We start from the raw sequence: 15,591 nt of genomic DNA, 5'->3' as shown, positions 1-15,591 counted from the left end.
CTCTTATCTTCCTTTAGAGCACAGAAATTATTTAATAGAAGCGTGGTGTGATGTATGTAAAAGAGGATGTAACAACACCTGGTGTTATTATGGTTTAAACTTTCTGTGGCGATGACAATGCTAGGAATATTTCAATCGATTACCTCTGCCGCTACAAGTAAGATTTTTATTGTGAGGGTCGACGACGTCTTTGGTACATTCATAGAGAGGTCTTTCCTTCGTCGTCAAATTAGATTTGATATTCCTGGAATTTTGGTATGGTTAAGTTTAGATTTCTTTCATTTTGGCAGAGGTTTGCTTTGTTGGATCATTGTTCCGGCTATCAACATTGTTGCTAGAATGAAGGTCGTGGTCAAACTTTCTTTTTTGGGTTCGTTGCGTGATTTCAGATCTTCCACAACTTGCATGGTGATATATACTCTGACATGTAATTCATTTTAATTTTTTTTAAACATGTGGGGTGTCAATTGTATCGATGGCATTCAGACTTGTTCTAGAGCTCTGCCAGTTTCCACTGTGTCAACTTGCTTCATCGCTTCATCTGTATCGCTTGACGACGGTGGCCTTTTGGTTTTGGAAAAGAGCCAGTCGAGTCCATTCAGCACCACGAACGTACCAATGCCGCCGATCAAGCCATAAGCAATGGAGTACGTAAGAGGCATGAGGATAATGGTGATGAAAGCCGGGATGCCTTCTCTCATGTCCTCCCACTCAATCTCCTTGACCGACTTTATCATCAAAACTCCGACGAGAACGAGCGCCGGTCCGACCGCCCAGGGTGGAATAGAAGCCAGTAGCGGTGTAAAAAACAGTGCCAGGAAGAAGTACATCGCCACGGTAAGAGCAGTAATCCCGGTTCTGCCACCTTCTCGAATCCCCGTGGACGACTCGATGAAAGCAGTGACAGGAGAAGTTCCAAGTGCCGAGCCGACCACGATGGCCGCGGCATCGCTCATGAAAGCCTGGTATTGCCCCTCGAAATCGCCCTTCTCGTCGACGTAGCCGGCAAACTTGGCCATGGAGTAGAGAGTTCCGGTGGTATCCAGTATGTCGACGTAGAGAAAGGTGATGAGCGCCACCCAGAACTGGCTCTGGCCGATTTCAGCAAAGGAGAGAGCTCCGGCGGTGCCTTTGATGGTGTGGACGTCGACCACCTCGCGGAAGTACGAGTAGGCCGCGTTACCAGCGTCGGTATATGGGAAGTATGTCACCTGCGTTCCCCGGAACCAGGAGATGCCGGTGACGAAGACAATGCCGTAGATCATGGCACCTTTGACACCCCTGACGAGAGCATACGCGATGATGACGAAGCCGACGACGCCAAGCCAGAGAGTGGGATCTTCCATCCGGTTACGCGTGCACAGGATGTTGGAGGAGATGGTAGCGCCGGGCATGAGACGGGAGACACCGGTGGTGGCGTTGGTGACAACCGGTGCTACCGCCACTCGGTCCGCTGCCGGGCATGCACCCAGTGTTACCAGAGTTGATGGGCTGAAGCCGATGAGCCCGATGCCTTCGCTCGACTGCAAGCCGATGAAGGCGAGGAAGAGACCGATACCTGCCGAGCTGGAGATGCGGACGGGGCGGGGGATGGCCTTGGCCAGCCGGGTCCGGAGGCCGAGCGCTGCCAGGCCGAGAAAGATCAGTCCCTCGACGAACACAGCCGCCAGCGCTCCACCGTAAGTGATGCTTCCGGAGCCGTGGAAGCCAACGACGGTGTACGCAAAGTAGGCGTTTGCTCCCATCCCAGGCGCCAGCCCGAGCGGGAGATTTGCAAACACGCCCATGATGACACTGCCGATGAGCGAGGATGCTGCGGTGGCGACGATGAGATCACGCTTGGTGCGGTCCAGGCAGTCGGAGTATCCTTTGTTCTGGGCCCCTGGATCCTTGCACTCGGCACCTGGCTTCACAAGAGTGAGCGGTATACCGCCGGGAGTGAGGCCCGAGCAGCGCTGTATCGGGGTGGTGGAGTCGGAGCAGACGAGCGAGCAGTCGGAGATGCCGCAGGGACCGCCCGAATCGGCGAGTATACTGGCGTTCACCGCGAGGATGTATGCCATGGTGAGGAATGTTGCGGTGCCGGCTCTCACCTCCCGAGTGAAGCAAGACTTTCGCTCCTCGAGCTTGAAGTACCGCCCGACTCTGCTCCGAGCGACTGCCGCATTGAGGCGATCTATGCTCGAGTTCCATTGCTCGCGCAAGCTCCTGATAGAATCCATTCGATATTTTTTTTCTTTTGCAGGCAGCAGCGAAAAACTCGAACAGCCAAAAGGCCAAGAGGAAAGGAGGAAACTTTGTGGACTCTCACTTGATCGGCGAGCAAAGGGGGTAACAGAGAAAAGAAATGAGAAACGCTCCAGGTAGATTTCGTTTCCCTTCCTTCCCAGCTTTTTGGAGAGTCTTACCGGGATGACGAGCTCATGTTTTGTCCAGCTGAATTGGAATCGGACGAGCGTGTAAGCGCGAGCTGCCTGTCATAAAAGAAGAGGTGGAGAACGATCGGCTATACTCGCACAAGGGCGCTCTAAGTGTGTGATGAGAAAAGGAAACAAAGGAGCGCGGTTTTGTAGGAAAAGACGCAACACTCGTTATCAGAGCCCCACGACTTTGACAACGTTTTGATTAGCGACAGGAAGCAAACTGGTTGGCGATGAAAACAAAGAGGCAAAGTAATTGCTTTGCTTGTCCAATCACTGATTCCTTCTTTAGACTTTATGGTTTCTATTTGATATTTCCAGGTCCATGTGCTCTGTGTGTGCTTTCCGCAAAATGTAGAGACAGACAAAGGTTAGAAAAACAGAGAAAAAAACAAAACTCTGAAGATATTGATATGGTATTTGTTTGTTCGTCTGATAGGTTTTCTGATTTGTTTTTCGGGGGAAGAAGTTCTCTTAAACATGGTGATAGACGTCGTGATGGTGTTCCCTGAAAGAGAAAAACCACTAAACAATGGGAATGAATCAAACTCGAGCGCTGCTGCCGCTACTACCAAGCAATCAATGGACGCTTTCTTCCAGGGGGGATTGGAAGAATCGCAGCTCGCAAGCGCAAATGTAAACATTTCGGAACAATTCTAGACACGGGGGTATGTTCCGTGGGATTCAGCTAGACTAGTTTTGTGGGAGATTCCCTCGGTTTCGTACTCAGCCAACATTGTAATCCCACCCAGGACGCATTTTTACTATGAACTTATCGAGTGGGATTTTTCTATGGTTTTGATTGGAAGGTGCCGTCACCCATACGAACATATGTATGGAATAGAGCTATTTCAACATAGTCATACTCTATGATTTGCTGTTGTAGTGCTCACCTTTTGACAGCGTGATTTATCACTAATTATATTAGTACGAAGAAATTGCTTTGAGGATCCGTATGTGGATCTATAAAGCGCACAAGAAATAAAATGAGCTGGCTCAGAGGAGATAAGAATTTAGTTTGATTGATCACACAGTAACGATATATGATTGATTAGTTTCCTTGTGCCACCTTCTTTACACTTGGGACTCCGCATCTGGCAAAAATGAATTATGGCCGCCGCCTCCAATCCGATCCATTCCCTCTTTTATGTGTTCTTCCTGTGCGGAGACCACCGAAAAAAAGAAGCACTAAAAGAGGTGGCGTAATAATTCCAGCTGTGCCAAAGCAACACTGCAAAGGAATTTTCACTGGCCTCCACACTTTGGAAATCTCCAGATGTTGGCACTGCTTACATATCTCCAAGCTCCAAAATAATTTTCTACCTCGGGGTGTCAATCTCAACCTGCGATTGGGCGCTTCTACCACGGGCGATACGGGAGATCAGTCTAGTTTACTACAAAGGTGACGGAGCTGGCGAACACAAAGAATAGCGAAAAACCACTATGGTAAAACTAGTGATAAAGAACGATAAGAGCCTGTTCTCGTGAGATCGCTGGCAACACCAAATTGGAGGAAGCGTGTCAATGTGATGCACGAGGCCCACAGTGAAAAATCCAAAGGCTTGGCGCTTCTTGTGGAGGCCACACAAGCACTAGCTCCAGAAAGACAAGAGGAGGATGCAAATGTAATAATGATGCAAGCCGACTTTGCGAGGAGTTTGAGCTGACAAATGAGAAAAAGTGACACTCGGCGCATACGAAGAAACGAAGTCAAACAGGCCCGGCGAAGATGTCGCAAGCGAATGAGCGGCAGCGCGTTTAGACGTGAGAATAAACCACGCAGAGACGAAATTTAAGCGAACGGGATCAAAGTCCAAATCAAAAGAATGGAGAAGACGAAAAAAAAACAGAGAAGAGAAAAAGAACGGTTCGTACGCTGGGTGTCCTGTGTGGCTCTGAAAAAACGAAATGATTCTCAGGACATTCTTCTTCTGATTGAAAAGAAAATAGTGGCTTTGTCCATCCGGGAAAAAGGAAATGCCGACAAATTCTATGGAGAAACTAAAAGAAAGAAATGAGGCCACTATTTCATCAAACAAGTTTTCAGTGGTGTGTGAGACGAGATTTCACAGTTGTAATGTTTTTTTTTGTGTGCCAGGGGCGTTTAATCTGAGAAAACAAAAGTGAGAACAACGAAGCAAAACAAATCTCCAAACTTACATACATACAGATCTAGAAATCACGCTGCCTCTTGCTGGCACGTAGCAAAGCTTTTCGGATTGATAGTCACACTCTTCGTGCAGTTATCAGTCTTGTAAATTCCCACGAGTCGATCCGCCAGCTCAAACATGTTGTTGCGAAGGCTGAAATCGAAATAGCTCATGAAATCGCCGATTCGCAACTTGCGTTTTACCTGATTATTATGAACTGCGCGTCTTTGGTGCGGTCCTTCACGTAGTGACCCACAATCGAGACGTTTTTAAAATCTGCGGGCAGAAAATAAGCTTGAGCAGATTGCGAGACTCGCAAGAAGTTACCTAAGGCGGCGTCGATCTCGTCCATAACGTACAGAGGAGTCGGTTTGTAGTGATGCAAGGCAAACACGAGCGCCAGCGAGCTTAGTGTCTACAATACAAGACTTATGGCGATAAGTTTCTGCAAGTTGAGGAATGAAAATGGCATCACCTTTTCACCTCCTGAGAGGTTTCCGATATTCTTCCAGCTCTTTTTAGGTGGTCGTACACTGAAGACTACGCCCTCGGAGAATGGATCGAGAGAATCCACTAGTTCCAGTTCGGCATCGCCTCCCAAAGTTATCATCTGAAAAAAAGAATAAAAAATCAGAAACCACTAGCAGAGTTGTTATGAAACACACCTGATACATCTCCTTCAATCTTAAGGAAATTATGTTGAAACCCGCCATGAAATCATCTAGTCTGTAGCACAGCTGCTGAATAACAGCAATCTAAGTCAGTGAACTTACCGTCGCTTACGCAGATCGTCATGATGTTTCTTTAAGTCGTCGCACTCTTGTGTCACTGCATTGAGCTCATTAACACGCTCCATGTAGTGAGCAGCTTTTGTCCGGTACCTTTACAAAAAGACAGGTATTAAGAAAGAAACATTAAAAATTCAATGCTTACTCTCCAATGGTGTCGAGATTCGGCTGCATTGCCTTCATCTGCTGCTCCAAAAGTTCTACATTTTTCAGGGCTGTTTGTAAACTGGAAACTGAATCAATTTGGTTCCCTTCAAGAGCGGCGTTTAGGGAGTCCAAATCTATTCCTTCTTTTCGTATCCTGGAAGATATATTCGCATGAGACAACAGAAATGCGTAATACTTACTGTTCAACATGCTCATTTAAAGCCTTGTTGCTCGTTTCGATCTTTTTCTGAAAACCTTTCATTTTCTGATCCATTTCTTTGACCAAACCTTTTAAGTCTTCCACTTTGTCCTGTGCGTCAATCTGAAACAGGAATGTGAGGATTAAGGCAACCTGACAAAATTCACCAAACCTCTCCAGTTCGAAGCTGATCAACCATTTGCTTCTTTTCATTGTACAGTTTTTTCGTTGACTCCAGCTCCTCTCGTTGCTTTTCCATAATCTGTAGTCATCGTCGTCAAGGCTTATTAAAATCCAATGAATTGCTAACCTCTTGAATGTCTTTGTATCTCTCTTGGACGACGAATGCTTTCTTTTCGATCTCCTTGAATGCAGAAGCCTTCTTCTCCTTGTTTTCAGAGATGTTTTGTTTGTCTTTCCTCGAGTCTTCAAGCGTCTTCTGCAGTTTAGCTATTGTTTTGCCTCCGGTGTCCATCTGAACTTTTCGACGATTGACCTCAGTGTTTTTACTGTCTATATCCTGCATCCAAATCGTTAGTCAAGGAAAACATGAAGCACGTACCGTTTGTATCTTGCTGACAAGTAGTTTTTGTTGCTTCAGTTTCTCACCCCCAGCGTTTTCAATACTTTTTTGAAGACTGTTTGCCTGTAGAAAAGACAAGACTGTAAGTCGATGGTTGTAACACTACTGGAAATAACCTTCTCTCTAAGCCCTTTCGAGTTTTCTTGTAAGTAAGAGAGCGTTTTCTCCTCGACCACGGCCAGCTTGTCCAGCTTTTCGATCTTTTTAACTTCAACAGAATTAGGCACAGCTTCAACCTTCAAAGTTTCAATTTGTTGATTTGCGTCCATCTTTTGCTTCTTCAATCCGTCAACCTGAAAAGAGCTAATTAGCTTGGAAATATTGCGGAGAACTATGGACTGCGAACCTCCATTTGAGCTTTGGAAATGTCCACCTGGATGTTTGAAATAGCCTTTTCTGATTGTTGATATTGTCGAGCCGCTTGGACACGTCGTTCACGAACTTTTGCAAGCTGCTCGGCCAGTGTAGAAACTTCATTTTCGGCACTTTCCAAAGCCTGACGAGTAACACTGGAGTCACGTATGGCAGTACCCATCCGCCCGCCTCGGGGTTTGCCACCACCTCCACTCATTGTTCCAGATTTCTCAAATAGTGCCCCATCCAATGTAACCACTCTCCGAAATTCTGTATTGCTCCCATACGCAATTCTTGTAGCCTGGTGATAAAAATGAAATAAAAAAAGTGGAAAGTCACGAGTTTCTTACCTGGTTTAGATCTGTAGCTACAACTGTGTTTCCAAGAGAGGCGTAGAACGCCAGCTTCAACCGGCCATCTCGAACGTTAACCAAATCAAATAATCTGGGAACCCCTTGCGGAGTTCGAACTTCTTGGTTCATCTTTGACCGAAGCCCTTCTTGTTTGTCCTGGAAATATTTAATTTTGTGAAAATGTAAATAACCCGAAAGGCAAATACCAGAATTAAGAACGTTGCTACACCCAGATTATTTTTACGCAATAGCTCAACACACGCTTGTGCATCCGAAGCAGTCTCAACAACTATGTAGTCCAACCCACCGCAAGCTGTTGATATCGCTACGTCGTACTTTGCTGCAGGCAAGAAGTATGAGAAACATAAAAATGAGAAATTCGTTTTCAGAAGTTTCAGGAGAAAAGGAGAAGATAACGCACCATCAATCGCCCCAAGGTCTCCAAGTCGGCCATAAATGCCTTGAATTTGTCCAGACTCTTTTGCCTGAAGAACTGCACGAAGGACTGCACCTTGGCTCTTTTCTGACTCTAACGTAACACGCATTTCATTCAGCCTCTTCTTAGCGGATTCCTCTTCGGCTGTCAAAACTTCCTCCTCTTTCAGCAGGGCCTACAGAGAATATTAGCCAACGATCGTATTAGAATTCCCTCACCTTCTCGTCCGTCCGAGCACTCTCAGCAAGACGTTCCTGTTGTTTGAAAGCTTCAGTTTGCCTCGGAAGAGATTCCTCTTTGTTTTGCAGATTTTCATTGATTATTTGCAGTTGTTTCTTAGCAGTCTCATAAGCGTTGATGGCTCCCTCGTGCTGTAACAGTGAAATGAAGAGACTGCTGGTAAACAGATGCTTACAGACCTTGTCTTTCAGCAGTTTGCTTTCTGATCGTGCAACATCAATCTTCCCCTGGCAGTCAATAATTTGCTTATCCCATGGTTCTAACTTAGAATGTACGGATGACAAGCTTTCCCGATACCTCTCAATTTCATCTACGAGAAAGGAAGTAAATAAACGTGTCAGAACAAAAAAAATTTACCTTTAGAAAGATCCTTTAGATGCTCAAGTTTCTCTTCTTCTTGACCAAGCTGTTTAGTAAGTGCTAATATTTGTTCTTCCAACTGTGGAATGACAATTTTACTTTCTTCGATTTCTTTTTCAAGCTCCTGAATCCGAAGTTCATCCTGCAGGCCAATAACTGTAAGACCACGATATGAATGAACTGATGTTTACTTTAGCAGTTTTGTCCTCCAGCTTCTTTAGCTTTTGCTTCATATGCTTAAGGTCCTCTTGATACTTCAAGTCTTGGCGCTCGAACTCCTTGAATTCGTCGGCACAACCTTTCAAGTCCGCCTCAAGCTCCTACAAAGCAACTTAAGATTAAAAGGTTTTCGACATAACAGAATGCTGTCAAACCTCTCTGCGCTTTGCATGCTTAGTGTAGTTCTTTTCAAGTTCTTTCAAGTCTTGAGAGTACTGAGCAACCTTCTCCCTGTAAAGGACTCAATAGCTGGAAGATAAAAAACGAAGTTCCGGTAAAAATACCTCTCTTCCTTTAATTTAGCCTCGTGAGATTCAAGATCCTTCTGAGCTTTCGTTGCATGAGCGCTTGCATCTTTCAAAGCAAGCTCAGACGATTTTCCCTGCCACTTCAAAAGCTCGACTTGCTTCAACATATACGTAACAGCCTCATTTTTTGCATCCTGCATTTTGCACTTGGTAAAAGCGAACGATTGCGATCTTTCTTACTTCTAAACCGTCCTTTTCTTTCTCTGCGGTCTTCACACGTTGGACAACGCTAGTTCTCTTCTCGTTCAGAACTTCAAGCCTGCATCACACAAGTAAATGCTCTAGCTTCCAGAAAAATATAGCAACTTACTGATTGCTAGCCTGTTCAATCTTTTCCACGTATTGATTGGAACCAATTATGTCTTCCAAGTACTCTAGAAATCCTTCATCATGTTGCCCTTGTGATTTGGGCTTCATCAATGAGATTTGTTCAACCTCACCCTGACCAAAACACAGAGAAGAACAGTAAACAATTTGCCAAGAAAAAGAAAACTGTGAAAGCTACCTGGAGAATGAGAAACCGATTATTATCTAGATCAATCCCTTTCCCCCTGAGTTTTTTGGTTACTTCCGTGAAGCTGCTCAAATTGTCGTTGATGTAGTATTTCGAGCTGTTGTCCCGAAACGCTGCTCTTGTGATGACAAAGTCGGACCCAGGAACAGGCTCATACGTTTCATCGTCCTACATAAACGCCAAAAAAGATGGATAGATATAACTACGCGAGAAAACAAATTCATACCAAGTCTACAATCTCCTGGAAGTGCACTGAGACCTGCGCTTTATCCAGGTTGAGATGGTACGTGGAATTGTGGATCAACTCCGAGACCTTGTTTAATCGCATCTAGAGAAGAAGAGAGAAACACACAATTAATTCTTAAGTAGACAACAAACAAGTTAGAAAAGAAAAGAAAGCTACCTGCTTGGCTCGCCTCCCAAACACGAATAACAGGGCATCTATCACATTGCTCTTACCACTGCCATTGGGTCCGACAACAGCGGAGAAACACTGGAAAGGCAAACCAAAGCACTCCAATCCTCATGGAAATCGAGAAATGGACGAAAAATACCTTGTGGAATGGGCCAACACGCTGCTTCCCAGCGTAAGACTTGAAATTATCCATCTCCATTTCCTTGATAAAGAGCCTGGGGCCCTTTGGCGCGCCGCCAGCGCCATGCTTCGGCTCCACTCCATCCATACCTTCTCGGGATCAAATCAACGCGGCCGCTGCGGCATGAAAGAACGATCCAGCGCGCCACGCCCGGAGCTTCCAAAAACCCTAGAGCCCCAACATCTCAAAAAACTTGGCGGGAAAATTCGGTCGCGGGTTCGAATATCACCACCAATCATACTTTACACCAGTCGTTAAAAGCAGCATTACTTTACACTTTGGTCTATAAGAATGTGCCTTGAGACAAATAAGCTACGTTTCTTTTTTCTAGTGCCAGAAGAAAGGATGAGATAGAGCTTGCTTCGCGGATAGTCTCTCCGTTGGCTCGTATCTCAGCAATCCTTGGAGGAGATCCAGCAACACATTTGGGTACTGATCGACGTGTTGGAGGATCATATTCTGGAGGAGCCATGGCTTTACGTAAGAACATACGCACAAATCTAGAACCAGAATGGAGCTTACCCGTAGCCTTGGAAGTTTTCTCACAGCGCGAACGCTCTCTCGAGAGACAGCACCCTCTGGCCAGTTGAGTTCCACTTTGTTCTTGAAATACTTCTCGGCTCGTCGACTGGAAGAATGCAAAAGTTAGTCACTGCTTTGCTTTCGAAAGAACACGAATTTTCTTACTCTGCTTTCTCGATCATGTGAGCAGGGAGTGGACCAATTATACGTTCCATCATAGCCAGATGTTCCAGATTCTCATGCGTTTGGAAGAGCGTACTACCCTGAAATTACAGCAGGAGAATGATTGTGTTGTTTGAATCCCAAGGTAACTGCATATACCGAGCACAGCTCAACAAGTATACAGCCTATGCTCCATATATCACAGGAGTAAGACCAGCCGAGGCCTGAACGAAAATGCAAACCTTAGTATGCTCGAAATCACACATGTCATTTCAAATCGCATACCCAGTATCACTTCTGGTGCTCTGTAGTGCCTCGTCGATATTACCGAGCAGTGGTAATGACTGTTAAATGTTGCGCTTCCGAAGTCGATGAGCTTGATCTCGCTCGTCCTTGGAACTCTCACGTAGCACCGTCCTGGTCCTGATCGTTGATACAGGCCCTGAATGGTTCTCGGTTCGGTTACAAGAGCGACAAACAAAGAAGTGAAAATCTCACCTTGAAGTCGGGGACTTTGACATGATCTGGAGACACGAGCAGAATGTTTTCCGGCTTCAAATCCGTGTGGATAAGAGTAAGATCGTGCATGTCTGCAAGAAAACAACACACATCAGATTCACACAAAATATTTCACTATGTGCATCCCATGCCATGCAAATAAAGAGGAATTCTTCGTCTAGTACCAGCTTTAAAACTAAAAGATTTAGCCTTCGAGGTTGCTTTGACAACACCAGACCTGTGAAATTTATACAAGAACAAGAAGCAAAGTAATGTCCATACCATGACATATTCTCGTGGCGGTACCTCTCATTCTTCAATCCTGTAAACTTCACGCTCCTGAATCACGACTAGGAACGTCTTTGAGTTAGTATGACCACCTCTCAAGCTGTACTCCCTAGTTTCTCAAGCCTTATGCAAGCATAGCATGGGTGAGATGAAATACGTACATGCTACGGACTCGAGCAGCTGCCGACCAAACTCCCGAACAAGATCGATTGCGTAAGGACGATACTCATTCTTCCTGAGAAAGTCATAAAGGCTTGGTCCCAACTTCTCGAAAACCTGCATCACACACCATCCGAAGTTGTCCTTCAGTATCGAGTGTCATCACGCCTTACCATGCAAATGTGGTTCCGGAAATCGAACCAGCGCTTTAACTGGACACAACGTCTGCAGAACTTCTCGAGTCACAGGAGGCGAAGGAGGAAGTGTGCCTGTCACGAACCTTGAACCATTCCGGTCATATCTCGCAAGCTCGTTGAGAACATCAATCTCAATCATGGCGGCGTCACGATACTTTTGCACATTTCTTATGAGCTTGATAGCCACATACTCCTGTGTGTCGCGATCCCAGCACTCCAAGACTCGCCCAAAGGTCCCTGCATAAAGAACGACGTCTAAAAATCCACGCAAGAGAAAACAAAGTATGGATCATACCTTCACCCATCTTTCCTATGATTTTGTCTGCAAAAAAAAGATCACCAACCATAAGAACAACTCACATCGCTAAGCTTCGCGAACGAAACAGCTCGAAGAAATGGGGATGGAGTTTTACAGCGAGGTGTGATGTTCTCCCCGAGCTCGAAAACGAAATGGCCATCTTTGTCATCTTCGTGGCAAGCTTGAGGAGGAACTACTACGTTGAGATGGCCGGTCACGGGGTTGGGTACCTGGAGAGCAGCCGCTGTGACCATACCAGCATGAATCCTCCGCGGAAAATCCTGGGGCTCCGTGTAAGTGCTCGCAATCGTCTGGAAGAACACATTCTTAATTCATTCCCAAATCCGAGAGAAGGGGGAAAAGGAAAATCTCTAGACTTGCCTGGTAGTAGTGAGGAGCGGCGTAAATCGCTGGCGCTGGAGCATAGATCGCTGGATGCTGCCGCCAGTACCTCGATGGATCGTAGAATCCCCCACATTCTACAGGGACATTCGTGGCGATGTGCTCCACGGCGGCGGCCGGCTCCGCCCATAATCTCACGCGCTTGCCGGGCCGGCGATCGACATCCACAGCGGCGGCGCGCCTCATTCGGATTGGATCGATCGATCACTCACCCTGCGCTCTCTTCCTCTCCTCTACATCCAAGAACCCTAGATCATACCAAGACGAGTGAGCTCCGTCCTACCTAACCCCGATGCAAAGGATCCAACCAAGCAACACGGAATTTTTTAGTCCGGGACTTAGCGCAGAAGTGCCTTCATGGGAAAAATGTAGCCATAGCCATGGCGAATATGCCTGCGAGTACATTCTTATTCTTCTGCGCGACAAGAGATCTGGGCCTTTGGATCGGCTGCGTGATCGCAGCCGTGGGATTTTGGAAACGATATGGACCGTCGATGTGTTGGCCCAAACAAAACAACGTGAGATTTTTTTGACAAGAGATTGTTATTGAGTAAAATGCTTCTTGTTAGAATCGCCCGAAAGCAAAATCTTTTTGGCGCACTTCAATGAATGAATCAGTGGTAAAATGGCTATGCGGAGCTTAACTCCACGACCAAAACGCCTGAATTTTCAGTGGCAGTCCTGAAAAAAAAAATGAAAAAAAAAACAGAGCCTTTTAGACTAAACAACATTGCCATTTTTTTCTCATTTTTTTGCTGCTAGCGAAGCTCACCCTTCTTCCTGTTTGCATTGTGCGCTTGGAGGCAAAGGACGGGCCACTTTGCTCACGTCGACCAGGCCAAGGTTCTATAAAACCAGACGAAATCTTTGAGTATCACATAGAACTACGCAAGCATTGGAGCATACCTTCAAGATCTCAATCGCCGTCTTCTCGGAGTTTAGCGTGTAAAGATGCAATGCTTTGATTCCGTGAGCAAGGATCTTCTTGCACATCTCGGTTCCAAGGTGAATTCCATACTTTCGCACTGCTACCGGATCATCCTTGATGCTCTGCAAAGCATCTCTAACATCTGCAGGGACCTGAGAAGAAAAAGCATTTAAGTTCTCTCGCAGAACAAGAAAAGATCAAACCTTCGTCTTGCAGAGTGTCGTCATTCGCAAGAACTTTCTATAATCGTTGATTGGCAGAATTCCAGGAACAATTGGGCAAGTTATGCCGATTTGTCGGCAATCGTTGACGAACTTCAGGAAGATATCCGTGTCATAAAAGAGCTGGCTGATGATCAAATCGGCTCCCGCGTCAACCTGGTACAAAATCCAAAGATCTCATGAACCTGGAGTCCGTGCTTTATAAAGCCGTGAAAAGATCTTACCTTCTTTTTGAGATACGCGAGATCTTTTTGGTAATCTTCTTCGGTGGCAGATCCGTCCGCTTGAATCACATCTGGATGAGCCTCTGGAAAGAAAAAAGAAATCACAAGTTTGCAAGAAATTCAGGACTTTGCAATACCAGGATAGCCAGCAACAACAATGCCGAAAGAAGATCCGTAAGTTTCCCGAATATGTGAAACCTGTTCCGTAGAGTCTGAGAAGCCTTCCAAAACTAAAAGCCAACGAAAGTAATCTCCTCACCAGATCAAGAGCGCAAGAGAGATCGCCGCTGCCAGCAACATCCAAGGCCTCCTCTCCCTCGGGAGGATCACCGCGAAGAGCAAGGATGTTTTCCACTCCATGCGATCGAACAAAGTCGAGAGCACTGTCAATCCTCTCCGGTGTCGATCCCACGCATGTCAAGTGCATCATCGTCTCCAAACCAAACTGATCGAGAAGATGAGAGAGGAAGAAATCGATGAGCCCATCCAAGCCCAAAAGTAAAAGGAGGAAAGGCAAAAGCTAAAGGAAGAAGCATCTCACCATGGTTTTCATCTTCCTGGCGATCTCGAGCGTCATCTCGGAGCTGCTGGCACGCCAAGTAATGTCACAAAAGCTGGGCTGGAACATGACAATGCGGTCGAGGCTGTCGAGGAGTAGCTTCATCCCCTTGGGAGTCCTGGGAGGCATAAATTCGAAGGAGTAGACGATCTTGTCCTCGCTCCATGCCTCCTTGACTCGATCGATGATCTTCATCCTGGCAGACAGCTCGTGAGAACCCGCATTTCAATCCCTAGCTCGCCAGGCATCAAAACCTAACCGGAGAGCGAGCGCTTACCTTGGCGAGAGATAGATCGATCAGTCGATCGCCCGCGGATGGAGATTCGATCGATCAGTCGATCGCGTGCAGATGGAGATTCGAACGATCGGTCTAGGGCCTTGCAAGGTCTTCTTGTTTGCGCTGTTTTATTTGACATCGTGGAAGGCGTGCGCGTTGAAAAGCGTACTACCGCAAAACCAACCAACCCTTCAAACCCAACCAAAGCCCTCCTTGAATATTCTTTTCTGGTTCGGTTAAAGTATACTTTAATCAATAGTTAAAAAATAGGTATATTTAAGCTATTAAATTAATAGTTAATGAAATCTGTTAGATGCTATTTATATATAAGGAATAAAAAAACCAAAAATATGAAAAAAAAAATTATACTTGTGAGTGTGTATATATCAATTAGCCCAAAAACCTTAGCATATATATAGGAGTAAATTGTCCAGATTGAAACTAATCCGATGGCTACTAAAATCCCACTACACTAATATTTGTATATGGCATCATAATAATACACTTGGCCCTCATATCATCCCCTCTTCTCGGAATAATAAAAAACTACCAGGATTCTCTTATATATGGGCCAAGATTTAAAGGGATATCAGGAGGAGGCATTGGTGGATCTATAAGTGGTATTAATTGCTTTTGATCCCTTTGTATGAAGCATTTTAACCCCTGCATATGCACAATTTCTAAAGGATCGGCCTACTAGACGTCATGCTAAACCTCATAAACTTGTGATTCAACTTGCTGCAACACTCGATACAATCCTTTCCATTGCACAAGGAGCCCTTTAGATAAACCACGTACCGTAAAATGGGGAAAATGGACTAACACCAAATCATCCATTTTGTGCTTCGCAGGTGGACAATGATGGGAGTTGTAATGTTGTTGTTGTCCCACTTGTACACGGCCTAAGTGTTAGGCAGACTCTGCTTAGACAAGTGGAAGAATGCTCGTCAAATACTAATCCCACGACTTAGCATTGGCAACTCGTGGCAATTGCGAAGGTAAACCCAATTCCATTGGTAATATTAGATCATGACCATATAGGAGTTTATATGGTGAAGCACCAATAGAACTCTGCACCTTTGTAACATATGCATACCGAAAAGACGGCAAATAACCATCCCAATCCAAATGTTAAAAGTTCACATATTTTGCAATCATCCCTTTGAATGTCCGAACAAGTCGTTTCACC

The 15,591-nt window shown here is 45.6% G+C and overlaps 4 protein-coding genes across 5 annotated transcripts; all 4 read right to left on the bottom strand.

Annotated features, from left to right (window-relative positions):
* Positions 1 to 294: 294 nt before the first annotated feature.
* On the bottom strand, positions 295 to 2,535 carry LOC9649585 (adenine/guanine permease AZG1). The gene has a single exon (XM_024684875.1). It carries the CDS (start codon positions 2,220 to 2,222, stop codon positions 483 to 485), a length of 1,740 nt encoding a protein of 579 aa, XP_024540643.1. The 5' UTR covers positions 2,223 to 2,535; the 3' UTR covers positions 295 to 482.
* Positions 2,536 to 4,329: 1,794 nt separating this feature from the next.
* Positions 4,330 to 9,846, bottom strand: LOC112349863 (structural maintenance of chromosomes protein 4-like). The gene is made up of 29 exons (XM_024685029.1): positions 9,626 to 9,846; positions 9,475 to 9,564; positions 9,298 to 9,399; positions 9,063 to 9,239; positions 8,868 to 8,998; positions 8,738 to 8,816; positions 8,534 to 8,691; positions 8,405 to 8,480; positions 8,222 to 8,350; positions 8,028 to 8,172; positions 7,850 to 7,980; positions 7,649 to 7,801; positions 7,416 to 7,605; positions 7,201 to 7,334; positions 6,992 to 7,150; positions 6,634 to 6,942; positions 6,404 to 6,580; positions 6,267 to 6,350; positions 6,015 to 6,224; positions 5,877 to 5,966; positions 5,706 to 5,827; positions 5,504 to 5,659; positions 5,344 to 5,451; positions 5,236 to 5,296; positions 5,046 to 5,180; positions 4,898 to 4,985; positions 4,774 to 4,846; positions 4,589 to 4,723; positions 4,330 to 4,529 (listed from the first exon to the last, which is right to left on the bottom strand). The coding sequence occupies exons 1-28, from the start codon at positions 9,752 to 9,754 to the stop codon at positions 4,600 to 4,602; spliced, it is 3,720 nt and encodes a 1,239-aa protein (XP_024540797.1). The 5' UTR covers positions 9,755 to 9,846; the 3' UTR covers positions 4,330 to 4,529; positions 4,589 to 4,599.
* Positions 9,847 to 9,905: 59 nt separating this feature from the next.
* LOC9649587 (serine/threonine-protein kinase AFC1) lies at positions 9,906 to 12,585 on the bottom strand. 2 transcript variants are annotated; one of them, XM_024685030.1, is made up of 13 exons: positions 12,173 to 12,242; positions 11,907 to 12,102; positions 11,789 to 11,815; positions 11,577 to 11,730; positions 11,470 to 11,521; positions 11,299 to 11,413; positions 11,132 to 11,188; positions 10,850 to 10,941; positions 10,637 to 10,793; positions 10,511 to 10,575; positions 10,355 to 10,452; positions 10,190 to 10,295; positions 9,906 to 10,126 (listed from the first exon to the last, which is right to left on the bottom strand). In XM_024685030.1, the coding sequence occupies exons 7-13, from the start codon at positions 11,160 to 11,162 to the stop codon at positions 9,995 to 9,997; spliced, it is 681 nt and encodes a 226-aa protein (XP_024540798.1). In that variant the 5' UTR covers positions 11,163 to 11,188; positions 11,299 to 11,413; positions 11,470 to 11,521; positions 11,577 to 11,730; positions 11,789 to 11,815; positions 11,907 to 12,102; positions 12,173 to 12,242; the 3' UTR covers positions 9,906 to 9,994. The 2 variants fall into 2 exon arrangements, with proteins under 2 accessions (XP_024540798.1, XP_002979896.2); XM_002979850.2 differs by lacking the exon at positions 11,132 to 11,188 and having other exon boundaries at positions 12,173 to 12,585.
* A 132-nt stretch (positions 12,586 to 12,717) lies between these two features.
* On the bottom strand, positions 12,718 to 14,536 carry LOC9649584 (methylenetetrahydrofolate reductase 1). The gene is made up of 9 exons (XM_002979849.2): positions 14,403 to 14,536; positions 14,108 to 14,321; positions 13,826 to 14,011; positions 13,704 to 13,764; positions 13,567 to 13,649; positions 13,325 to 13,498; positions 13,100 to 13,273; positions 12,966 to 13,039; positions 12,718 to 12,874 (listed from the first exon to the last, which is right to left on the bottom strand). The coding sequence occupies exons 2-9, from the start codon at positions 14,318 to 14,320 to the stop codon at positions 12,823 to 12,825; spliced, it is 1,017 nt and encodes a 338-aa protein (XP_002979895.2). The 5' UTR covers position 14,321; positions 14,403 to 14,536; the 3' UTR covers positions 12,718 to 12,822.
* Positions 14,537 to 15,591: the final 1,055 nt, after the last annotated feature.

This window comes from Selaginella moellendorffii, unplaced genomic scaffold, assembly GCF_000143415.4.
Source record: "Selaginella moellendorffii unplaced genomic scaffold, v1.0 SELMOscaffold_43, whole genome shotgun sequence".
In the NCBI taxonomy this organism is placed as follows: Eukaryota; Viridiplantae; Streptophyta; class Lycopodiopsida; order Selaginellales; family Selaginellaceae; genus Selaginella; species Selaginella moellendorffii.
The sequence above is the reverse complement of the archived record's forward strand: the minus strand, read 5'-3'. Positions and strand labels throughout refer to the sequence as shown.